Here is a 25,325-nt window from a genome sequence, read left to right as displayed (position 1 = left end):
TTCCACACCCCAATTCTATCTAATCCTAGAATGGTCACATGAGCACTTATGGGGTGCCCTTGACAAATATTAAATAGTAGAATTTCTTTTCTTTCTTTTGGTTTGGTTTGGTTTGGTTTTTTGAGACATGGTTTCTCTGTATAGACTTGACTTTCTTAGACCAGGCAGGTCAGGAACTCACAGAGAGATCCACCTGGCTCTGCCTCTGGAGTGCTGTGGTTAAAAGCCTGCACCACCACCTTCAGGCTTGAAGGTATTATTTTGCTTTTAGATTTTCTTCCCCACTGTAGTGTTAATGTTTCTTTATCCCCTTCTATTACCATTTGTATCAGTGTCCACAGGTGCCAGGGGACCTGCTAACCTGGATAATTAGACAAGTCAGTGTTTCCTTAAAGGAGAAAGGTTCCTGTGAGCTTGGATAATTTCCTGTCAGAATTAACCATCCAGACCCTCCTGCTCCCCCTCTGCCCCATCAAGCTGCAGTGCTCTGTTGTTTTCAACAACTTATCTGTATTGTCTGTATTATCAGGAGGCCCGCCTAGCAATCAGTCAAGACACTGACACTGGTTATATTTTAAAATAGTCTTAGTTAACCTGGGGCAGGGCAGATATCAATCCTTTAAACTACTTTTCATAGTAGGGCCTTAGGCATGGGATCCCTGTCTTAACCCTATGTCATCTGTTTTTAATAACTTTAATCAAGCTATCTTCCATGTACAATCCCCTGTACTTGTTAATGTTTTTCATCTGGTCTGGATTCTCCATCCACGCCGCCGGCCATGTGTTTTTCCTCCAGCTAACCCATGGCAGCCTCCTCTTCTTACTTCAGGTCTCTCTCCTTCTCCTTTTTTCTCCTGGCAGTCCTTTTTCTTCCCAGAATTCCTCTCTCTCTCTCTCTCTCTCTTCTTCTCTCTTCTGTCTTCTCTCTTCTCTCTTCTCCTCTCTCCTAGCCCCACCTATCTCCTCCCTTTCCAAGTGCGATGGCTTTTTATTAAGTAAAAGTTGGGTCACAGAGACAGCAAGCTGTAATTAGCATCAAAATACCTCAGACCATCCCCCAACAGGGCTCCCCCTAGTGAGTCAGGAATTGACCTTCCTCAGAGACAGGGCTTCTGCAATGGAGGACTGGAGTGAGAGGGAAGATCCACTCCCCCTGTGAGCTGCTGTGTTCCCAGTGGGTGCTGCACTGGGTCCACAGCACACTTCAGGATCCTGTGTGACTTGCCTTGTATCTGTCCCCCAGAGGCAGGGGCTGGGAGTCATTTTCTCTGGCTGAGTGTGAGAGGTTCCCCACATTTCTGCTGCGCACTCTGGAGATGACTGTTCACTAGGACAGACAGTGAATGCTGGTCAGCAAGATGGACACATGTTTGTGCCTCAGTGGTGGCAGCAGCAGTTGGGGGCACCCTTCATGGAGCCCCTGCCACTCATTTCTTATTTTGATATGAATTCAAACGCATATTACATTAATTATTTTCTATTCCTTCCATTCTTCTACTGTGTATCTTAAGCCAGAGAACATCTCATTAAAAAACAAAAAGCAGAGCAAACAAAAATACTGACCTGCTGGTTCCTTTAGATCCCCTCTTAGCTTCTGAGTCCCCTCCCTCCCCCCCAGGAAAATGTGCAGTTCTGTGCTCAGGGGACCAGCTCTGCCTGCAGGCCACTAGTGTGGTGACAGTCCAAGTGTTCAAACAGAAACATAGTTCAGTGTTCTCATTCATTTAGTTTTGTCTTTACAGACTTCACTTTAGCTTGTTAATTGTGGATTTCTTAAATCTCCAAACAGACCCCCCAAAGGCACATGTCATCCATCGCCCCAGACCTGAAGGTGGCATCACCCTGAGGTGCTGGGCCCTGGGCTTCTACCCTGCTGACATCACCCTGACCTGGCAGCTGAATGGGGAAGAACTGACCCAGGACATGGAGCTTGTGGAGACCAGGCCTGGAGGGGACGGAAGCTTCCAGAAGTGGGCAGCTGTGGTGGTACCTTCTGGGATGGAGCAGGATTACACATGCCATGTGGTGCATGAGGGTCTGCGTGAGCCCCTCACCCTGAGATGGGGTAAGGAGGGTGTGGGTGCAGAGCTGGGCTCAGGGAAAGCTGGAGCCTTCTGCAGCCCCTGAGCAGGTCAGGGCTGAGAGCTGGGGTCAGGACCCTCACCTTCCCTTGCTTTCCCTTCCCTTCCCAGAGCCCCCTCAGTCCACCGTCTCTGTCATGACCTTTGTTGCTGTCATCGCAGCTGTGGTCATCTTGGGCTTTATGATTGGAGGTGTTATGTGGTGGATGAAGAGGAAGAACACAGGTAGGAAGGGTCTGGGTCTGGGTTCTTTTCTTTTTGCTCTTTTTAGAAGGGTGCACCATGAATGGAAAGCAACACAGACACAGAGGTGTGCGCGCACACACACACACAGACACACACACACACCAAATGCACAACTACACCCATCTCTGGGTCTGTGTGCTGACCCTCACCTTACTGGGAATCACATGGAAGATGGAGAACAGCTTCATCAGCCTGAGGCTGCATGTGCACTGGACATGATTCTCAGAGGTCAGAGGTCAGAGGGGAAGGTTCCTGCTGAGACCTACTGAACTCCAGGCTGACACTGGTTCATTCCCTACATTCCTCCTCCCTCATGACTCCTGACCCTTCCTGGTCTGTAGCCATCGTTCTGGAAACTTCCTGGGTGTCTCTCACAGCTTTTCTTCTCACAGGTGGAAAAGGAGCCTATGCGGCTGCTGCAGGTCAGTGTGTGAGGGAAGAGTTGTCCTGAGGCCCTTGGGGGGAAGCTGAGGTGAGGGTCCCTCCTCCAGCCCACCTGTCAGTCTCCTGAGTGTTTTATTTCTTCTGCTGCAGGCAGGGACAATGCCTAGAGCTGTGACTTGTCTCTGCAGCTTGCAAAGGTGACACCTGGGGGCCTGGGATTGGGGATGAGGTGAAGGGGAGAGGACTGAGTCCCAGGGCCTCTGAGATTTAGGCCTGTGAGTGAATGGCGGCCTTTGAGGTGCTTTCATGTTGACACATGACTCTTCTTCTTCTCTTGGGACAGCTGCCTCGTGGGACTGACTTAAGTGCTGACTTAAGAAACAAGAGAGGCAGGTGGATCTCTATGAGTTCGAGGCCAGGCTTGTCTACAAGTCAGTCCAGGGCAGCCAAGACTACACAGTGAAACCCTGTCTCAAAAAAAAAAAAAAAAATCAGGCAAGCAAGCATCCATCAATCAATAAAAGAAAGAAAAGAAAACAAGACAAAACAGAAAAATAATAGGAGGGTCTGGAGAGATAATTCAGAGGTTAAGAGCACTGTCTGCCCTCCAATGATCCTGATTTCAATTCCTGGCAACCACATGGTGGCTCACAACCATCTATAATGAGATTTGGTGCCCTCTTCTGGTGTGCAGGTGTACATGCAAGCAGAACACTGTATACACATTAATAAATGAATAAATCTCTAAAAGGAAAAGAAACTAGAAATTGGCCTTTTATATATTTGTAGCTTTAAAAATGTACCCTTGTGTTGCTATGTTCACATACACACACACACACACACACACACACACACACACACACACACACACACACGCCCTCACCCCAGCAGGCACACAAGATCTTCAGCACACAGGGACTGCTATGCCAACAAGTTACAGGGCAGTAGGTGGGGCTGAGGCAGCCTATTAACTGTGGAGCCACAGGGTGGAGACAGCAAGCAGAGCAGCTGTCACAGTCAGTTCCTCAGCTCAGGGACTGGGGTGCCCCAGGCTGGGGAGCTGGTCAGTGTCTTAGAACATGAGGAAAGAAAACAAAAACTGCATCTAAGAAAAGAATGTGTCCCGATTAACAGAGGGACATCTGTAAAACTCAGAGTACATGAAGGTTGTGGATCTAAGAACTGAGGTTCCCAGTGAACCAAGGAGAGGGGCAGACTTTACAGAGGGCTCTGGACAGCCTGTGAAGCCAGGACCACTGCAGCAGGGCTCAGGGAAGGAGCCACGTTAAGAGCTACATCTTTAATCCCAGCAATATGGAGGCAGAGGGCAGCATGGTCTACAAAGTGAGTCCAGGACAACCAAGGCTACACAGAGAAACCCTGTCTCTAAAAAAACAAAAACAAGCCAGGCATAGTGGTGCATGCCTTTAATCCCAGCACTTGGGAGGCAGAGGCAGGTGGATTGCTGTGAGTTCGAGGCCAGCCTGGTCTACAAAGTGAGTCCAGGACAACCAAGGCAAACACAGGGAGATTCTGTCTCAAAAAACAAAACAAAACAAAAACAAAACCAACAAAAAAGCTACAAGGGAGAAACAGCAGCCACACTCCTCCCTCCATCCCTCCCTCCAGCTCTCTTGCTCTCCTGCCCTGTAGCCATCTCTTTCTCTCTCTGTGAGTGGCTCTGGGGAAGCCAGCTACTGTGTCAACAGCAGCCACAAGAAAGATCCAGACAAGTAGCAGAGGACTCCTCGGGGCCGCAAGCTAGAAAGAACCTGAGTGGTTTCCAGCTGCCATGTGAGGAAGCTGCGTCTCCGAGACCTCAGCTCTTATGAACACAGTGTTGAAATCATTCTGTTTCAGTGTTTCAGTGCCGGCCTGGGTAGGGAAGCCCAGATCTGAGGGTTTCGCTTGTCCATCTCCTAATCTGTGCAGGTCCATCCATGTGGACAACCAGTTGGCAGTTCTTACCTTCATCTGTCATGCAGGTTTACATGCAAACATGCATCATTAATAAATAAATCTAAAATTAAAAAAAAAAAAAGGAAGGGGGAGCTTGAGCAAAAGTCTTGCTGACTTCCAACAGAGGTCACCCAATCCAGAGCTGCCTTAGCACTCCTGTTTGTCCCATCCAAAGAATCTGCTGTGTTTATTTCTTGTCTTTTCAGTTTGTGTGGAGGACAAGGCCCTTGCTTGTCCCTGTGTGTGGGGCCTGTCTGTTCTCCTAGGAGGTGTTTTCCACCCTGTCCCCTGCACTCAGGACACTGTGTGCTGAGCGCATGCATGCCAGCCTCCTGAGCTCCTGCCTCCTTCCAGGGCCCTTCCTGGAGAGTCTGCCCTCCATTCCCCAATCCTTCAGAATCTCTCTCTTGTCAACAGAGAAGAACAATCAACAGGGTCTCCTTGGATCTGGCCCTGGGTCCTGGGGGACTGCGCTCTGCTCTGCTCCACTTTACAACATGCATGACAGCACCCCAGCTTTAGGATGGCAGTTTTCTGGCCCTGAGGGCAAGCAACCAGCTGGAAGCAGCTCCATGGCGACTTTGTGTTAGATCCTTCACCTCACACCAACACTTGCTTTGACAGCTCAGCCTTCACAGTGGGGCGCTCCAGGGAAGGTGATGTTAGGTGAGGAAGTTTCAGCTGCTGTGTCTGGGGAAGCCAGCTGCTGCATGGAGAGCAGTCTCAAGAGAGTCCCAGGTACATGGGGACAGAGGAACCCTGGGGACAGCCAGCAGGAACCTGAGCCCCTTTCATTCAGCTGCCACATGAAGAAGCCACGTGACCTCATGTGACCCAGCTCTAGTGAAGCCTTGAGAAAACACAGCAAGAAAGCTGAACCGTGGCCTGGGAGACTTCCTGAGCCAGGATCGCCCAGAGTGTCGTGATGTCACACACTGGGAAGTAATCAGTGGTTGGTGTCTCCAGATGCTGAGCTTGGCTGCCTTGCTACACAGCAGAGGATGACTGGGGGGCTCAGTTCTCCCTCAGTCTCCTGTGCAGGACCCAGGACTCTGAAAGTCCCGGATATCAAAGAGGAGGAATAATCCGGCCTTTCCATCAGCCCTAAGATAAGGCAGTACTATCATTTTATTTAAATTTTTAAATTTATTTTGATTTTAAGAATTAAGATTCTCAGCCGGGCATGGTGGCACACGCCTTTAATCCCAGCACTCGGGAGGCAGAGGCAGGCGGATCGCTGTGAGTTCGAGGCTAGACTGGTCTACAAAGTGAGTCCAGGACAGCCAAGGCTACACACAGAAACCCTGTCTCAAAAAAGCAAAAAAAAAAAAAAAAAAGAATTAAGATTCTCATAGCTAAATAGGACATGCTACCTGTTAGGTCCTGAGGAAAACCCCAGGCACGCGGCTGTAGTGCTTATTGATGCGGCAGAGTGGACTCTGGACGTCAGTCTCTCTCAGAGTCACAGCACCTGTTACAGCAGTGGTTCCCAACCTGTGTGCCAAACAACCTTTCACAGGGCTCCCCTGAGGCCACTGGAAAAATACAGGTAGTTATAATTCATAACAGCAGCACAGTTACAGTTATGAAGTAGCAACAAAAACAACTGCAGGTTGCGGGGCGGGGGTTGGGGGAGGTCATCAGGACAGGAAAGGTTGCAGCACTGGGAAGGTTGGGAGCCCCTGTGATGTCACAGAGTCCTGGCTCCTCTCCCCCCCCCCACCTTAAGCCTCTCCATTTTCCCCCAGTGTCTCTCCCCGATGCAATGTAGCCATTTCAGCCTCTGGATCTCTTGGCTCTACTCTTGCTGCCCTTGGCCTCTCTGGTTCCTCTCTTTTCTCTTCCTCTCTCTTCCCCTCTCCCACCTCCCCATGGCCTGCTCTATCTGCTGGCCATGTTCCATCTGGATTCTTCCATTTCCTCAGCCATATGTAGGGGCGGCCTTATAGTTTTCATTCACTACCACCCTCAGTCTACTAGACTTTCACAACCCTCTGTGACCAATTCCCACACAAGGAAGAAGTCGGCAGTGCTGGGCTCGCTCACCAGCCTGGCCAGCCCCCTTCCGCTGGTCAGTCCATCACATGCTCAGGTCCCTGAAGGGCTCTGCGGATGTCATTAGGGCTCCACATCATGGCTTCAGTCTGAGGGACTGTCCTAATCAGGACAAATTTTAAAGGGACCAGGTCCTTCTGTGCCCAGCCCCACAGAGTGATGACTCCACATGGGAGATTTCCTTCACTGACCAGAAAGGCACCCACAGGGCAAAGGGTACTGGGTCTATGGGAGAGTCACCAGCAGTCCTCCTCTGCTCCAGCAGGGACAGGGGACCTCGCCCTGGAACTGAGAAATGGAATCCTGCCACAAGTTCCCTGTGAGCGTGGAGAGCCCGGAGTTGGAGATGAGGCACAGCCTGAGGGAGTCTCCGCAGTGCTGGCCAGCTTCGCAGGGTTATTGAGGAAACATATCTCACTGATGGTGCATGCCTTTAATGCCAGCACTCGGGGGCAGAAGCAGGTGGATCTCTGAGTTTGAGCTTGTTCTCCAAAGCAAGTTCAGGGACTGCCAGGCCTACAGAGCAACTGGAACATGCCCAGGCACGTTTTCCTCTGGAAAAGTCCTGTTTCTCCACAAAGCTGAATTAGAGAAAGCCTGAGACCAGTCTGCAGTCTCCCCTGGATTCCACAGGCAGCCTCTGATTAGGCCTTAGCTCTTTTTTTGTTTGTTTGTTTCATTTTTCAAGACAGGGTTTCTCTGTGTAGCCTTGGCTGTCCTGGACTCACTTTGTAGACCTTGGCCTGGAACTCACAGCGATCAGTCTGCCTTTACCTCCGGAGTGCTGGGATTAAAGATTAAAGGCGTGAGCCCTGGTTCACTTCAGTTCTATATGGGGAGTTCTGGAGTTAGGAGTCCCTCCCAGGCAGCGGCTCTCAGCGTCCCAGGGATAGGGTGGTGGCTTGGGGTTCCCATCTGAGTTTCACTTTCGAAAGTCTTCTGCCTAGATGTTGATGACGTGACACCCGTTCTCACTCCCATTTGAAAGGGGTCCTGAGATAACGCAATCACTTGTCGCTCTGGTTTATAAAGTTGCCAAAGATCCGCCCAGACTCGGATGTTCCAGTCACCAAGGACGAGGGCCTCTGCTCCCCGTGTTCTCCTCCTCCTGCTGGCCACCCCCTTGAACTGGGCTCAGACAAGGACTGGTGAGTCAGACCAGAGAGGGAAATGGCCTCTGCGGGGATGGGCGAGATCGGCACTGGGGAAGCCAGCGTCCCTCATTTGCCTACTAGACCCTCCTCCACCTGCGTCAGAGCCCCGCGCCATGCTCCCCTCCTGGCCTCGCCCACGCACCTGCCTCCTGCCGGGAGTCCCGGGAGGAGGTCGGGGTCTCACCGCGCGCCACCCCCAGGCTCGCACTCGCTGCGCTATTTCACCACCGCGGTGTCCCGGCCCGGCCTCGGGGAGCCCCGGTACGTGGAAGTCGGCTACGTGGACGACACACAGTTCGTGCGCTTCGACTGTATCGCGGAGACTCCGAGATATGAGCCCCGCGCACCTTGGGTGGAGCAGGAGGGGCCCGAGTATTGGGAGCTGGAGACAGAGATAGCCAGGACTCAAGCACAGCTGTCTCAAAGGAACCTGATGACCCTGCTTCGCTACCACAACCAGAGCCTGGACGGTGAGTGACCCCGACCCCAAGGATAGAGCAGGGTTGTCCACATTCGCGGGACTGAATCACCGGGGATGCGTCCAGGTCCTCAAGAGCCCGCAGGGTTTCCCCTGGACTTGATCTGTAGTTTAACGGTGCTGTGCTTCCTGAGATGGCTGACCACCTACCATACCCTGGCTAGACTCTCACACGCTGCAGTGGCTGCGAGGCTGCGATGTGGGGCCAGATGGGCGTCTGCTCCACTGGTACAACCAGTTTGCCTACGACGGCGAGGAATACCTCAACCTGAGTGAGGACCTGCGTTCTGTAGCTCAGATCTCTCTGCACAAGTCAGGAGCCCACCTGAAAAGCAGCTGCGCGGAGCTGCTGCAGAAACACCTGGAAAAAGGGAAGGAGAGGCTGCTGTGCTCAGGTGCATGGGGTGGAGGGGTCAGGGGAGGAGGATGGGCAACCCCTGCCCAAGTTTCCTTTCGGCTGTTTGCTGGGAGTTTGGAGAGCCCAGGTGCATGCTTGGGAAGAGAGGACTTGGGGCATAGTTCCTAAGTTCTGGAAAACAGGTGAACAGGAAAGTCTTAACTCACTCCTCCCCAGAGTCCCTTGTGTTCCGGATCTTTGACTAAGATCTTTGTCTTACTGACAAGAAATTCATTTTCTCCAACAGGAGACCAATCTTTCAGTAACTGGTGGACAGGTTGTTTACCTGAGCAATGGCTCTGGGCCCACAGGAAGCTTCTGCACTCAGGCCTCCTTCTGTGCCCCACACCTCAGCATCTCTGGGATCTGACTCCAGTTTTTTTGAGTCTCCTGCCCTTCACCCAACTCAGAACCAGAATCAGTCTGCAGAGACCTGATGCCTCCTGCTCCATCTGTCACACTCACACCCTGGAGCATCCCCATAGCCCACATTATCCCAGCTGCCCATGGTCCAGATGGTGGACAGCCTAACCCCATCCCAGCTCTCCTGTCCATTCCAAGCATGGCCACATGAACACTGCTGAGCCCCCCCAAAAAAAACAAGGTGCCTCATACCAACTCTCTCTCCCTCAGACCCTCCAAGAACACATCTGACCCATCACTCCAGACCTCAAGGTGATGTCACACTGAGGTGCTGGGCCCTGGGCTTCTACCCTGCTGACATCTCCCTGACCTGGCAGTCGAATGGGAGAAAACTGACTCATAAAATGGAGTTTGTGGAGACCAGACCTGCAGGGGATGGAAGCTTCCAGAAGTGGGCAGCTGTGGTGGTGCCTTCTGGAAAGGAGCAGAAATACACATGCCATGTGCAACATGAGGGGCTGCCTGAGCCCCTCACCCTGAGATGGGGTAATGGGGGGTGTGGCCAGGGAAATCTGTAGCCTTCTGCAGACCCTGAGCAGGTCAGGGCTGAGAGCTAAGTGGTCACCACCTTCCCTTCCTTTTCCAGATCCTGCTCAGCACAGGAACCACATCATGCTAATTGGTGCCCTTGCTTTCATCATCATCATCATAGTTTTGGTGTCTTGCCTGTTGTGGAGGAATGCAGGTAGGAAGAGATGTGTTCAGAGTTCTCTTCTCCCACTGAGGGTTTCAAGCCACAGGTAGCCATGTGCCCTGCGTAGGTGATGGCATGTTCATCCGCATCTGTGTCTATGTAGCCTGGAGCCTTTTTGTGTAACTTTCATAAAGTGAAGGGAACTGAAGGGCAGTTTCTGCTTGGGGATGGCTCTGGTGACTGAGACCTCATGCCTAGCTGTCAGAGGTGAAGGTCTCGCTGAGGACAGACCTCCACAGGGAGACTACATCACCTCAGATCTGGAAATTCCTCTTGGGCTCTGGACTGAGGGGTTCCGCTAGGTCAGCAGTGAAGGAGAGAGAAACTTGTTTTTGTTATGACCCCAAGTGTGGGATTGGGAACAGTCTTGTGAGAACAGGTGAGGTTAATCCACTAGAAGACAAACCACCTCGTGCAGGAGCTTGATTGTTGCCAGCTGAAAAGATCCTCGTGAACAGACTCTGGGAGGAGATATGTAAATGAGCCCAGCACTGGAGGCGGGGCCTTTTGGGGACTTGGGATAGTTTTGGCTGTTCATCGCTCCACTTTGAGATGCTCCTAGAGAGAGAACCACTCATGGGAAAGCTTTTGGGCTCCGTGTGCCTGCTGAGGCTCCATAGCTGCTCTCAACCTGTGGGTTCAACTCCTTTGGGGGTAGCATAACAGATATTCCGCATATCAGATACTTATATTACAATTCATAACAGTAGCAAATTGCAGTTCTGAAGTAGCAACAAAATTAATTTTATAGGGCCAGGCATGGTGGCCCATGCCTTTAATCTCAGCACTGGGGAGGCAGAGGCAACATCACTGTGAGTTTGAGGCCAGCCTGGCCTACAAAGTGAGTCTAGGTTCGGGGTCTCCACACACGAGGAACTGTATTAAAGGGTCGCAGAATTAGGAAGGCTGAGAACCACTGGCTTAGGCCCTTATGAGACCCTGCTCCCATGCCACCCACACATGGTTTTCTTTTCTCAGGTGGCAGAGGAAGGAGGGATGCTCAGGAAGCGAGTAAGTGTGGTAGGGGTGGAGTGTGGGAGCCTTGGAGCCCATGGGAGCCTCCACAGGACCAGCCCACAGTCTTCTCAAGTCTTACCAGGCCCTGCTTGGTTCTTTTCTAGACAGAGAGATTCCCCAGTACTTATTCGAAATTGAGGCGGATGATGAGGTAAGACATGGGGCAGAACGGGGCACATGACCGGGTTGCAGAGTCTTTGGATGTGGACATTTTGAGTCAGGAGTGAGCGAATCAGAACATCGCTGCTGGACAGCTCCTGCCCTCAGTTTCCTCTGGTTCTTGTAGAAGGCTGTGACGATTGAGCAGTGTAAGATTCATCTAGGCCACTTCTTTGGAACTTCAAGACCGTTTCACTTGTCGCTTTAAGAAAGGAATGGAACCCTTGTTTTGTGTCCCAGTAGAAGGCTATTCTTCATTGTCAGCTTGTATGGATTTACAGACACCTAGGAGATCCCGCCCCCCCCCCCCCCGGATGTCTGTGATGGTGTTTCTAGCCACGTTTCGCGGAGAAGGAAAGATTGAATATCCAGCCTAGTCTACAACGTGAGTCCAGGATGGCCAAGGCTACGCAGAGAAACCTTGTCTCAAAAAAAAAAAAAAAAGAAAGAAAAAAGAAAAACAGAAAAAAAGAAAAAGAAAGAAAGAAAGAAAAGGAAAAAGGAAAAAAAGCAAGATTGAATATCGCTGGCTCCACTCATCAGCTGGAGTCTCAAGGGAAGGCCAGCAGAGCACCAGGGTCCCCTCCCTCCATTTCCTGATCACGGCTTGAACAGAGACAGTTCCCACCTTTTTGTCTTGAAGATCTGACTGCCTGTTTCTTCCCTGAGTGTCTTCTCATCAGGTGTTTTGTCACAATGTCGAGGGGCACAGGGCTGGAGACGAAATCGCATCCTACATCTCTTGGCAGTCTGTCCGCGGCATTCCTGCCCCCCCCCCTTTGGCTTCCTTCGTTCTCTTGGCCCATAGTTTAGCGAGTTCTGCAGCCTCCTCCTCATTTTCCTCACTGTGCTGTTTCTCCACAACAATGCAGCAGTGTAACCAGATGCTGAATCTCAGATGCTTTGGTCCTGGCGTCTTCCCTTCCTTGTTTACTTTCTGACGACATATGGCGGACGTCATCAGCTTCTACAGGGAGACAGAAAAGCCTTCAGATTCTGCTAACTCTTTGGGGCCCAATCACTGGAGCACAGGAGCGTCTCCTTCTCTCCTTTGCTCACAGTAACCAAGTTGAGAGCACGCGGGCTGGCATCCGTAACGCATTTGCGAACAGACTCGGGGATGCCTCTGTCCAGTCCTCCTTGGTCTATGACAAGAGCGTCCTTTACACAACAGCAGGTGCGCGTTGCTGTGGGCCCAGAAACCCTGCTTCAAGGGAAAGCCTTGTCCGTCATTCCCACGACTGACTCAGACCATGTAGCCTTTCCAATCTTCAACAGAGCGCCACCAGCTACATGGTGACCGTCTGCTTTGCGTGGAGAATGCGATGCTTGCATTCGTCACCCACTTCCGTGAGTGTCTGGCAGCCAGTGACTGCTCAGGAGAGACTCAAATTCATCTTGATGTAGCCGACCATGTAGGAGGTGCCATGAAAACGAACTAATAAATGTATTTTAATGTAGACTTTAAGCAGGAGGATTAAGAGAGGTGCTAAGAAAAAGAGAAAGAAAGGTAAATGTTAAGAAACACAGGGGGCTATAATCCCAGCACTTGGGAGGCAGAGGCAGGCAGATCGCTGTGAGTTCGAGGCCAGCCTGGTCTACAAAGTGAGTCCAGGACAGTCAAGGCTACACAGAGAGACCTTGTCTCGAAAAACCAAAAAAAAAAAAAAAAAAAGAAACACAGGGGGCTGGAGAGATGGCTCAGAGGTTAAGAGCACTGACTGCCCTTCTAGAGGTCCTGAGTTCAATTCCCAGCAACCACATGGTGGCTCATAACCACCTGTAATGTGATTTGATGCCCTCTTCTGGCCTGCAGGTGTACATGTAGGCAGAACACTGTATATATAATAAATAACGATCTTTTTAAAAAATAAAGAAACACAGGGCTGGAGAGATGGCTCAGTGGTTAAGAGCACTGGCTGCTCTTCCAGAGGACCCAGGTTCAATTCCCTGTATAGCTACATGGCAGCTCACAACCATCTGTAATGAGATCTGATTCCTTCTTCTGACATGCATGAAAATAGAGCACTCATATTCATTAAATAAATAATAAAAAGAGAGAGAATCACAAGCCTCATGGTGGTGGTGGTGCACCCTTTTAATCCTAACACTCAGGAGGCAGAGGCAGGAGGATCTCTGTGTTTGGAGCCAGCCTAGTCTACAGAGTGAGTTCCTGGACTCCCAGGAATACACAGAGAAACTCTTTCTCAAGAAAACAAAGAGGGAAAAAAGAAAGGAAGAAAGAAAGAAAGAAAGAAAGAAAGAAAGAAAGAAAGAAAGAAAAGGGAGGAAAGAAGACACACCAAGACCGTGTGTGGCTTGTCACATTTTTCTGTCTTCACACAAGGTAGTTTACAGTATCTAGGTGCTAAGGAACCTAAGTGAGATTGCTAGGTGGTTCCTGGGGGACACCTGACAGGGTTACAACTGTTATGGTGAGTCTAGGCCACAGGAATGCAGGAAGGAAAGACATCTCCTCTGTGAACAAGTTAACAACTTGAGATTCCCAGAGACCACCTGGGAGAGGGCTGGGGTTCTAATCAAGGTTCCATACTTCCCCACCTTAAAGTCTGGATCGTTATTATTAGTGGGGCTCTTGCAGAGGACCCAGGTTCAATCCTCAGCACCCACACGGTGGCCCACAACCTTCTATAACTCCAATTATAGTGTGTCTGAACCCTCTGCAGGCCCCTGTGGGCACCAGGCACACATGTGGAGCACAGACACACATGCAGACCAAAAAATATGGAAAAAAAATAAAAAGAAAACCATACACATAATAAAACTTTGTAAAAGCCTGGTTAAAATGCGAAACATTAGCCAGGTGCGGTGGTGCACGCCTTTAATCCCAGCCTCGGGAGGCAGAGGCAGGCGGATCTCTGCAAGTTCAAGGCCAGCCTGGTCTACAGAGCAAGTCCAGGACATCCGTGGCCACACATAGAAATCCTGTCTCAAAAAACAAACAAAATGTGTGAAATTTTGAAAGTTAGGGCAAGAGAGATGCTCATTGGTCACCAGCATGTGTTGCTCTTACAGAAGGACCACGGTTCTGTTTCCCACACCTCACACAGCTCACAACTACCTATAGCTCCAGCCCCGAGGCATATAGCGCCCTCTTCTGGTCTACACAAGCACGTACACACACACATACACTCTCTCTCTCTAAAAAAATAAATATAAAATCTTTATAGAAATTATTTCTTATCTAAATGAAACAAGATGGAGGAGGACGTGGAAGAGTGTAGTCAGCTCTCTTAACTCCCAGACAGCCCTCCTCCCGGTTTCCAGCCCAGCCCCTTCACACATGCCTCCCCTCAGTTCCCCCACAGCCTGCTCACACAGCCCCTGTTGGCCTCCCTGCTCCGGTGAAAGGACAGAGGCCTGCAGCTCCCAGGGCAGGGCATCCCTAGCCTTGCAGCTCCCAGGGCAGGGCATCCCCAGCCTTGCAGCTCCCGGGGCAGGGTATCCCCAGCCTTGCAGCTCCCGGGGCAGGGCATCCCCAGCCTTGCAGCTCCCGGGGCAGGGCATCCCCAGCCTTGCAGCTCCAGACCAGGGCATCCCCAGCCTTGCAGCTCCCGGGGCAGGGCATCCCCAGCCTTGCAGCTCCCGGGGCAGGGCATCCCCAGCCTTGCAGCTCCCGGGGCAGGGCATCCCCAGCCTTGCAGCTCCCGGGGCAGGGCATCCCCAGCCTTGCAGCTCCAGACCAGGGCATCCCCAGCCTTGCAGCTCCCGGGGCAGGGCATCCCCAGCCTTGCAGCTCCCGGGGCAGGGCATCCCCAGCCTTGCAGCTCCAGACCAGGGCATCCCCAGCCTTGCAGCTCCAGGGGCAGGGCATCCCCAGCCTTGCAGCTCCAGGGCAGGGTATCCCCAGCCTTGCAGCTCCCGGGGCAGGGCTTCCCCAGCCTTGCAGCTCCCGGGGCAGGGCATCCCCAGCCTTGCAGCTCCAGACCAGGGCATCCCCAGCCTTGCAGCTCCCGGGGCAGGGCATCCGAGCCTTGCAGCTCCAGGGCAGGGTATCCCCAGCCTTGCAGCTCCCGGGGCAGGGCATCCCCAGCCTTGCAGCTCCCGGGGCAGGGCATCCCCAGCCTTGCAGCTCCCGGGGCAGGGCATCCCCAGCCTTGCAGCTCCCGGGGCAGGGCATCCCCAGCCTTGCAGCTCCCGGGGCAGGGCATCCCCAGCCTTGCAGCTCCCGGGGCAGGGCCTCCCCAGCCTTGCAGCTCCCGGGGCAGGGCGTCCCCAGCCTTGCAGCTCCCGGGGCAGGGCGTCCCCAGCCTTGCAGCTCCCGGGGCAGGGCATCCCCAGCCTTGCAGCTCCCGGGGCAGGGCGTCCCCAGCCTTGCAGCTCCCGGGGCAGGGCATCCCCAGCCTTGCAGCTCCCGGGGCAGGGCGTCCCCAGCCTTGCAGCTCCCGGGGCAGGGCATCCCCAGCCTTGCAGCTCCCGGGGCAGGGCGTCCCCAGCCTTGCAGCTCCCGGGGCAGGGCCTCCCCAGCCTTGCAGCTCCCGGGGCAGGGCCTCCCCAGCCTTGCAGCTCCCGGGGCAGGGCCTCCCCAGCCTTGCAGCTCCCGGGGCAGGGCATCCCCAGCCTTGCAGCTCCCGGGGCAGGGCATCCCCAGCCTTGCAGCTCCCGGGGCAGGGCATCCCCAGCCTTGCAGCTCCCGGGGCAGGGCATCCCCAGCCTTGCAGCTCCCGGGGCAGGGCATCCCCAGCCTTGCAGCTCCAGGGGCAGGGCATCCCCAGCCTTGCAGCTCCCAGGGCAGGGCATCCCCAGCCTTGCAGCTCCCGGGGCAGGGCATCCCCAGCCTTGCAGCTCCAGAGCAGGGCATCCCCAGCCTTGCAGCTCCCGGGGCAGGGCATCCCCAGCCTTGCAGCTCCAGAGCAGGGCATCCCCAGCCTTGCAGCTCCCGGGGCAGGGCATCCCTAGCCTTGCAGCTCCCGGGGCAGGGCATCCCCAGCTGAGCTCAGGAGCTGCAGCTCCGCCCCCTCCACTTCTCTTCGTTGCTTCTGTGTGATGAGAGAGTCACACCAAGCAGTAAAATCTCATAAATAAGATTCATTGGAGGGGCAAATGCAAGAGTGGCTGCCCGGCTCCAGGGAGAAGGCAGCAAGGAACTGAGCGGACACAGCCTTTATATAGGATTTCTTAGGGGGGGTGGAGCTTTCTAGGGCAGAGATTTCCGGAGTGAGGGTTGGTGGGATTTCAGGTCTTGAGCTTTGGGAAGCTAAGGGATTGGTGGGCCTTTCTGTTCAGGGATTGGTGGCTTTTTGTTCAGACTTTTCACTTAAAATTAGCATAATCTGGCATGGGTCCTATTGAGGGGCTGGAGATGACTTTGTGACAGTTACCGAGGCTGGAAATGCAGTTATGACAGAGAGGTCTGTGGAAGGGGCCAGGTGGCTGGAGCTCCCTCAGGCAGGGGTCCGGTCACTTTCCTGCCATGAGGGTTTACAAAGTTTACAAAGGGAGTCCACATCAGGGAAACTGTTCTCTGCAGCATGAATAGCTGAGACTGGAAAGGAGGTGCTGTCTCCATGGACAGCTCCCATGGCGGCAGCAGGCTGAGGCAGGAAAGCCACTGAGGCAGGAAAGTCACCGTGGACAGCTCCTGTGGTGGCAGCAGGCTGAGGCAGGAAAGCCACCGTGGACAGCTCCTGTGGCAGCAGCAGGCTGAGGCAGGAAAGCCACCGTGGACAGCTCCCGTGGCAGCAGCAGGCTGAGGCAGGAATGTCACCGTGGACAGCTCCCATTACAGCAGCAGGCTGAGGCAGGAAAGGTGTCGCCATCATAGCTTGGTCCCGCAGCCCGGGGCTCTGACAGCTCTTGGGGGACAGAAGGAGGCGGCACCAGGCCGATTTGATCCCCGCTGAGGGACGACAGCCCCTGCTCCCAGTGTTCCCAGTATCTGCAGCTCCAAACTATAACAACTGTTCTAGCCTCTCCGCCCAGCTCAGATTCTCCTGGCTCAGTCTCCTGACAGCATCTCCTGCTCAACTCCCTTCTTGTCTCGCTCTGTAAGGAGCCAGCCACGATCGTGCCAGCCACACCCAATAATGGCGCTGGTCTGTGTGCTGCTACCTGTAAACAATTGCCAGTACGCATGCGTTTGCTAGAGCTATCTCTAGTTGCCCCTCCCGTAAGGGGACTATGCTAATTGTAACTACGCTTGTGTAAGCTGTTGACCTATCTGCATTCATATGTTAATTAGGCATTCTGCCTGAACCTGTGAGGTGCTAACAGGCCGCTTTAGATGGTATTTAAGTTCAAGCTCTAGGGGGGTTCGGGGTCCTTCGCTTCAGTTTCAAGGGCGCTCCCAATAAAGCGTGTTTGGGAAGGATCCTGGTGTCGAGCGTCTTTCCTGCTGGCAGGAGGTCGCGTCAGTTGGTGCTGAAACCCGGGAAATTTTGATAAGAACAGTGCACGCACCACTGGACACCTGCGGGGACCCCTGAGGTTAAAAACTCGGGAGGATTCAGAACTCATCTCGAGGAGCGGTGGTACCAGGTAAAATCCCCTTCAATGGCATGCCCTAATTGGCATAGACCCCCTTCTGGCTGCAAGGCTTATCTTGTTGTTTGCTGTGCCGGTATTGTTGTGCTGCTGCTGAATTGAAGCCAAAACAAAAGCCGTAGGACCGAGGTAAATAACTTGGTGGGCCACCTTCCTTATGTTAGCTGCTTGTAAATAAAAGTGCAAGTATGGGAAGCTAACAGTCTGCTATTTTTTTAAACCATTAAAAAAGATTCTAAAACAACGTGAACTAAGAATAGACCATTCTGGGATTTTTTGCAACAAATTAATCAAATCGCTCCCTGGTTTAAGGATCTTTAACTCTTGCCAGCTGGAATAAACTCGGGAGAGAGAGAGATAAAACAGCGGGAGATCAAAAGCTGTGGGCAGGGACAAAACTGTTGTGGCGTTTAGTTCACGCTTGTCTTGAAGATTTATGATGTAGAGGTGCCGTTAAATGCAGTCAACAAATACTAGCCAGCCATCAGGACAGCATGTCAGAAACAGAAAGAATTTACAGGAAAAAGGGGAGGAATAACAAGATAAAAATAAATATATAGTCGAGCTCAGACAACAGTAAGGGGAAAAAAAGGAGGAAAGAAAAACTAATAATAAGTTGTACCCGGTACTCGATGAATTCACTAGCTTACATTTAAACAGTGAATCAGAGTCCGAGAATTATAGTGAACAAGAAGAGTTAAGTACTGAAGAAGAACAAAGCCTAAAGGAGGTAACAGCTCCATATGAGCAGGAAAGGAATGGGCCAATCAGGGTGACTCCTTTAGCGCCCCCTCCTTACAATCCAGTGTATCTAGATAAACACAAAGTTAATAAGGGGAAGGTTTTTCGATCTAGTTTTGCAGAACCTAATACTTGGAAAAAATAGCTGCTACCTTTCCTGTCTTTGAGGAGATTTAGCAGAAGCAGTCCGCACCTATGGGGTTAATGCGGCTTTCACCCAAGCTCTGCTTGAGAGATTTGCTTTCGCAGCCATGACGCCAGTGGATTGGATGAGCATGGCCAAGGCTTGCTTAACTATGGGACAATATCTAGATTGGAAATCAATATATACAGATGCAGCCCAACCACAGACTACGGCTAATACAGCGCCAGGACAGCCACTCTGGAATATGGACATGTTTTTAGGACAGGGACAATGGACTGCAAATCAAACAGCCTATCCTGTTGATGTGTATACTCAAATCAACACCATGGCTATTAGAGCATGGAAGGCTTTGCCTAATGTAGAGGAAGTATCAGGTAATTTGACTAAAATAGTGCAGGTAGCAACGGAGTCCTTCTCAGACTTTGTAGGTCGTATGATGGACGCTGCTGGAAAGATATTTGGGGATCATGAGAGAGCCATGCCATTAATTGAACAGTTAATGTATGAACAATGTACTCAGGACTGTCGAAGAGCTATTACTCCCTAGAAAGACAAGGGGCTTCAAGCTTGGATAAAGGCATGTAGAGAGATAGGCGGACCATTATCTAATGCAGACCTAGCAGCAACAGTCTTGACAGCCTCCAAGGACAGAGGGCCTAAAGGAGTCTGTTTCAAATGTGAAAAACAAGGACATATAAAAAGACAGTGTCCTTCGGCACAGAACAATACCCGGTCTGTTCAACCGGGAGAGTACTAAACGCCCAGGCCTCTGCCCTCGCTGTAAAAAAGGGAAGCATTGGGCTAATGAGTGTAGATCCATAAGGGATATTAATGGAACACCTTTACAAAAGGCGGAGCCAAAAAACGAAAGACAGGGCCCTCGGCCACAGGGCCCACAAATATATGGGGCCATGCAAACACCATCCCTGCGCCCTCCGACAGCCCAAGGAGAGCCACTACGGGTTCAGCCGGATTGGACATCTGTGGCACCACCAGATGTGTATTGACTCCCCAAATGGGGGTCCAGCCAATTGACACTGACTTTAAAGGTCCATTACCTCCAAACACGGTTGGGCTATTGTTAGGTCGATCCTCATCCGCTATAAAAGGGCTGTCTGTAACTCCAGGTGTAATAGATGAGGATTATACTAGAACAATTAAAGCCTTGTGTGCCTCACCTCAGGGAATTACAGCAATATCCCCTGGGGACAGAATAGCTCAATTATTAGTATTACCCAGCCTACACAAACAGTTTCCCTCTAAGTCTAAGGAACAAGGGGATAAGGGCCTCGGGTCCACAGGGATAGATATTGGGTATTTATCTTTATCATTAGAACAGAGACCTACACTGTGCCTATCTATAGAGGGGAAGATTTTTAAAGGCTTGCTGGACACAAGAGCCGATCATAGTATTGTAGCAACTAAAGATTGGCCAAAAAATTGGCCCACTCAAGTTTCCTCACAAACTTTACAGGGATTGGGTTATGCTGATACTCCAGCTATCAGTGTCAAAAAGTTGACTTGGAGAGATTCTGAAAGACGTAAAGGAAAGTTTACTCCTTATGTTATGCCATTGTCAATTTGTCTCTGGAAAAGAGATGTCATGGAACAATTATGACTGATGCTCACTAATGAGTTAAAAGCTAATTACTCACCTCAAAGTGTCAAACTAATGCGAGGTATGGGTTATACCCCGGGTCAGGGATTGGGAAAATATTTACAAGGAATTTCAACACCGATACAGGCCAAAGGCCAATCCTCTACTAAGGGCCTGGGTTTTTCCTAAGGGCCACTGAGGATGCTATTCCCATACCTTGAAAAACAGAGGAACCAGCCAGGCGTGGTGGCGCACGCCTATAATCCCAGCACTCGGGAGGCAGAGGCAGGTGGATCACTGTGAGTTCGAGGCCAGCCTGGTCTACAAAGTGAGTCCAGGAGAGCCAAGGCTACACAGAGAAACCCTGTCTCAAAAAACAAAAAAAAAAAAAAAGAAGAAAAAAAAAAAGAAAAACAGAGGAACCATTATGGGTTCCTCACTGACCTCTTTCCTCTGAAAAACTGACAGCCGCTCATGCCTTGGTAAAAGAGCAATTACAGGCTGGTCATTTAGAATCCTCGCAGTCTCCATAGAATACTCCTATATTTGTTATTAAAAAGAAATCTGGAAAATGGAGATTATTGCATGATTTGAGAGCTGTAAATAAACAAATACAAGTAATGGGGCCTATTCAGAAGGGCCTTCTGTTACTGTCAAGCTTGCCTAAAAAATAGCCAATTATTATTATTGATATAAAAGACTGTTTCTTTTCTATCCCTTTGGCAAGCCAGGACTGCCCACGATTTGCTTTTACCTTGCCTAACATTAATCGCAAACAACCTGATAATAGATTTCAATGGCGAGTACTCCCTCAGGGTATCGCTAATAGCCCTACTATGTGTCAGCTGTTTGTAGCTCAGGTACTTGCACCTATTAGAGAAATTTACCCTAAGATGCGCATGTGCCATTATATGGATGATATACTCCTGGCTGCACCAAACTGTCAGATGCTGGACTCAGCTTACATTCAGACAGTACAAAAATTAGAAAGCAAAGGGTTATTTATAGCCACAGAAAAGGTGCAAAAGGGAATTATTGGTTCATTTTTAGGTGCTGTCATTTCTGACAGTTATGTTAAATCTCAAAAGTTACAGATACGTAAAGATAACCTAAAAACTTTGAACGATTTCCAAAAACTTTTACCCTTGTTTCAAATTTTAGAAGGAGATGCCCATATCTCCTCACCCAGGGCATTGACGCCTCAAACAAGAGAGGCCCTTCTTAAGATAAAACAAGCCATAAAAAAAGCTCAACTCACCCGTGTTACCCCTGGTGAGCCTATTTTCTTGTGTATTTTAGCCACCCCTTATAGTCTTACAGCGGTATTATGGCAAAAGGACGTTTTGCTTTGGATTCATTGCCACTCATCTCCTAGTAAAATGGTGGAACATTATCCATCAAGTAACTAGTCCACGTAACTAGTCCACATAACCAGTCCAGCTGGTCAGTTATTGGGGGGCCGAGGGGGGTCGCAACCTGTCGTTAAAGATATGGGCGAGAGAGACGCAGGGCTCAAGCGAACAGTAGCTTGTCAAGAGCCGTTTATTGAGGGTGGGGGCAGGCTTTTTAAAACCTGCTTTAGGGAGGACGGGGTAAGCGGGGAGGGTAAATGGAAAAGTACAAAATCTTCTGGGGTTGAGCCCCGGGAACATTTGCAAGGGGAGGGGTTTTCCTAGGTGAGACAAAGCAGGATGTCTCTGTGGTTATCTCAGGATCGGATCGCTCTCTTCTCAGGGCTAAGCCGGATGCCTTGCATGCCTAATGAGTGGCCCAGCAGGATGTTTGCTGCAGATGCTGAATGGGTGGGGGTCGGCCACAGGCCGTTTGGTCCCTGGCAATCAAGTGTTGCTGTGTTGGCTCAACAAGGTTTGAAATCTTGTCTAACCCATTTTGGGCAATATCCTGATGTTATTGTTACCCCCTATAATGCCCAACAATTACAGGTGTTATATGCCACAATTGATGACTGGGCAATTTTGAGAACTATCTTTCCTGGAAAAATTGATAACCATCTCCCTAAAGATCCTTTATTGCATTTTGCATCTACTCATCCTATTATCTTTCCTAAGGTGACAGCTACAGAGCCTATTTCAAATGCTATTGACATTTTTACAGATGGGTCCAAGACAGGGCTAGGAGCTTATATGGTATCAGGACAGGAGCCCGTTCAATTACAATTAACTCCTGATACACCACAGTTGGTGGAATGCCAGACTGTTCTTACAGTGTTTCAGCGTTTTGCTGACCCATTCAACTTAATTTCTGACTCCTGCTATGTTGTTAACGCCGTACGCATGCTGGAGGTAGCAGGAAATATTTGCCCTCGTAGCCTGGTGGCACATATTTTAAAAGATCTTCAAATGATTATATGGTCTCGGCGCCGTCCATTTTTTATTCAGCATATCAGAGCTCATTCATTACTGCCTGGCCCTAGGGCTGAAGGCAATCGCTTGGTAGATGCTACTACCAGTCCAATAGCTCTTGCAGTATTTGACAATATTGAAGCAGCCAAAGAGTTTCACTCCTTATACCATGTACCCACAGCAACTTTAAGAAAAAGATTCCACATATCTCGTGCCATGGCAAGAGATATAGTTACCAATTGTACAGCTTGTGTGTCTTTTCATCACCCTCCTCACACAGGGATTAATCCCCGTGGTTTACGTCCTGGAGACCTATGGCAAATGGACGTGACACATGTCCCACAGTTTGGAAAACTTAAATATATGTATGTGTCCGTTGACACCTGCTCAAGGGTAATCTTTGCATCTTTACATACTGGAGAAAAAACAGCACATACTATTACCCATTGCCTTGAAGCTCGGGCAGCCTGGGGCAAACCCAGAGAATTAAAAACAGACAATGGTCCTGCTTATAGTTCTAAAGGTTTCCACTCATTCTGTAACACTATGCAAGTCAAGCATGTCACTGGATTGTCATATAATCCTCAAGGACAAGGTGTCGTGGAACACGCTAATCGGACCATAAAAGAATTGCTGCAAAAACAGAAAGGGGGAATTAGCCATGGGCTCACCCCCAAGAATCAACTATCCTTAGCATTATTTATCTTAAATTATTTACCTTAATTTTTTTAATAATTGATTCTGCTGATCGCTCGGCAGCGGAGCGTCACAGTGACGTCTCCTTTACCAAATTCCCTTCTGTAAAATGGAAGGATGTACTGATAAAACAATGGAGAGGCCTGGATCCGGTAATAGCCAGATCCAGGGGAGCTGTTTGTGTTTTTCCACAGGAGCAGAGTGATCCGGTGTGGGTCCCCGAGAGGCTGACACGGATAGTTCAAGAAGAAAGGCAAGATGACGACCAGCAAGAAGAGAACCAGGGACAGAACTCCATGGAAGACAAGCCTGTTGTTCCTGACTCTTCAGACGTTCATGCTTTTCCGGAGTAGTGTCCAAGCCTTAGAGCTTTGGGCCGTCACTAGAACATGGCCTTTTCCCATGCCTGTACATGCTAATTCAACTGTGCTTCCCCATTTTTTCTCTACCTCCTGTGAAGGAGAGATTTCCTGTGCCTCTGCTTTTGGGGAGACCCTAAACCATTTAATCAATCTAATTTTCATTTGCTTGGTACTCTTTGCTTTTCATTTCATGGCTTCATGCCATGTATTCGACTTCAACATACCACCTTAAGAGCCTGGCTGGAACCACAGCAAATTGTTAACCCTAAGATTGATCTTGGTACAGGGGCTTCTGCTACTGCTGTCCCTTTACAGTCCATTTCCGTTAGTTCGGATGGAAAACAACATGTACCAAATATAACAGCTGAGACTTTTGATCAGGTTGTTAGCAAAACAACCACTGCCCTATTAAATCAAGAAAGGTATAATGCGCATTTTTATTCATGGCCTCCGATTGGCAAATCAGCGCATGGACCTGATTCAAGAACAGGTGGAGGAACTGTATAAGATGGTTCAGACCGGATGCATTTCGCATCATGGTCAAGTTTGCATCACTCCAGTACAGTATGACTTTACAGCTTCTTTTAATCAAAGTAAATTGTTATCAGACTATCTTGCAGGAAATTGGACGCTGGAGGCTGAAGAGCTATCCCGACAGCTGTTGGTCAATATTACATACCTGAATGGAACCCGAATGAATCCCGTTTCTCTGGGAGAATTCACCTATTGGCTGCATTCTGCATTTTCTTATTTTAAGGAATGGGTGGGAGTGGGAATTTTTGGAGTTTTTACCATCTGCGGTCTCGTGTTTTGCCTCTGGGTTATTTGCAAAATGAAAAATAAGCATACCCGTGATAAGATGCTTATGGTCCAAGCTTTATTGGCAGTTGAGCAGAGTGCTTCCCCCCAAGTGTGGCTTGCGAGCCTTAAGAAATGAGCTTCCCTTGATCACATGGCCTTTGCACCTGACTGGCCTCGTTGCCATTGCACATCAGAAGGCATGTGTTTCCCTTCACAATACAGGACAGCCATTGCACCCTGCTGGGACTCTACCCATTGCACGAAGGATGGTGTCTTGTATTGACATCAATTTACCCCTCGATCGGCTGGTACACAAAGTTGTGCCATGCCTTGATCGGAGTATTTCCCCACTGCTCATCTTCTTATTTAACAGAAAAGGGGGAAGTGTAAGGAGCCAGCCACGATCGTGCCAGCCACACCCAATAATGGCGCTGGTCTGTGTGCTGCTACCTGTAAACAATTGCCAGTACGCATGCGTTTGCTAGAGCTATCTCTAGTTGCCCCTCCCGTAAGGGGACTATGCTAATTGTAACTACGCTTGTGTAAGCTGTTGACCTATCTGCATTCATATGTTAATTAGGCATTCTGCCTGAACCTGTGAGGTGCTAACAGGCCGCTTTAGATGGTATTTAAGTTCAAGCTCTAGGGGGGTTCGGGGTCCTTCGCTTCAGTTTCAAGGGCGCTCCCAATAAAGCGTGTTTGGGAAGGATCCTGGTGTCGAGCGTCTTTCCTGCTGGCAGGAGGTCGCGTCAGCTCTGCTAGCCGAGTTCACTGTATCTGCCTCAGCTGGCTTTTTCATTTTATCTGTTTATTTTTTGTTTTTGAGACAGGGTTTCTCTGTGGTGTAGCCTTGGCTGTCCTGGACTCTTTTTGTAGACCAGGCTGGCCTTGAACTCACAAAGATCCACCTGCCTCTGCCTCTAGAGTGCTGGGATTAAAGGTGTGCACAGCCACATCCGGCCAGCTGGCTTTTGAATATCCCATCCTGTTCCCAGAAATCCAAAAGGCAACCAACACTGAAGGTCATAAGGTCAAGCAGCTCTAACAGCTAAGAATTCTTTTTTTTTTT

The 25,325-nt window shown here is 50.4% G+C and overlaps 2 protein-coding genes across 9 annotated transcripts in view; both read left to right on the top strand.

Moving 5' to 3' along the window:
• The window catches only part of LOC311581524 (H-2 class I histocompatibility antigen, Q10 alpha chain-like), a 74,117-nt gene that overhangs the window by 25,936 nt on the left and 22,856 nt on the right, over positions 1–25,325 (top strand). The window contains exons 4-8 of one of the 7 annotated variants that reach the window (XM_084753887.1): positions 1,790–2,065; positions 2,193–2,306; positions 2,720–2,749; positions 2,862–2,908; positions 3,055–3,478. The exons of 3 other annotated variants lie outside the window; for them this stretch is intronic. In XM_084753887.1, coding sequence (XP_084610013.1) covers positions 1,790–2,065; positions 2,193–2,306; positions 2,720–2,749; positions 2,862–2,878 — 437 coding nt within the window. In that variant the 3' untranslated portion in view covers positions 2,879–2,908; positions 3,055–3,478. Of the gene's footprint in view, positions 1–1,789; positions 2,066–2,192; positions 2,307–2,719; positions 2,750–2,861; positions 2,909–3,054; positions 3,479–25,325 lie in introns of those variants that run through there. 3 more of the 7 variants (XM_084753888.1, XM_084753879.1, XM_084753884.1) reach the window with 3 other exon arrangements.
• LOC311581525 (H-2 class I histocompatibility antigen, D-D alpha chain-like) lies at positions 7,721–12,572 on the top strand. Of its 2 annotated transcripts, XM_084753889.1 has the most exons (8): positions 7,721–7,873; positions 8,080–8,349; positions 8,522–8,752; positions 9,388–9,663; positions 9,764–9,862; positions 10,850–10,882; positions 10,993–11,039; positions 11,175–12,572. In XM_084753889.1, exons 1-8 carry the CDS (start codon positions 7,783–7,785, stop codon positions 11,253–11,255), a joined length of 1,128 nt encoding a protein of 375 aa, XP_084610015.1. In that variant the 5' UTR covers positions 7,721–7,782; the 3' UTR covers positions 11,256–12,572. The 2 variants fall into 2 exon arrangements, with proteins under 2 accessions (XP_084610015.1, XP_084610016.1); XM_084753890.1 differs by lacking the exons at positions 10,850–10,882; positions 10,993–11,039 and having other exon boundaries at positions 7,724–7,873; positions 11,329–12,572.

This window comes from Acomys minous (assembly GCF_964271855.1).
Source record: "Acomys minous genome assembly, chromosome: 13".
NCBI classification, from domain to species: domain Eukaryota; kingdom Metazoa; phylum Chordata; class Mammalia; order Rodentia; family Muridae; genus Acomys; species Acomys minous.
Note: the sequence above shows the minus strand (reverse complement) of the source record. Positions and strands in the feature narration are given on the sequence as shown.

What these genes read in the sequence shown, in the direction of transcription:
- LOC311581525 (XM_084753889.1), top strand. Translation starts at nt 7,783, where the DNA reads ATGTTCCAGTCACCAAGGACGAGGGCCTCTGCTCCCCGTGTTCTCCTC. An exon ending in CCACAACCAGAGCCTGGACG is followed by an intron (nt 8,350 to 8,521) that starts GTGAGTGACCCC and finishes TACCCTGGCTAG; the next exon opens with ACTCTCACACGCTGCAGTGG. An exon ending in GAGGGATGCTCAGGAAGCGA is followed by an intron (nt 10,883 to 10,992) that starts GTAAGTGTGGTA and finishes GTTCTTTTCTAG; the next exon opens with ACAGAGAGATTCCCCAGTAC.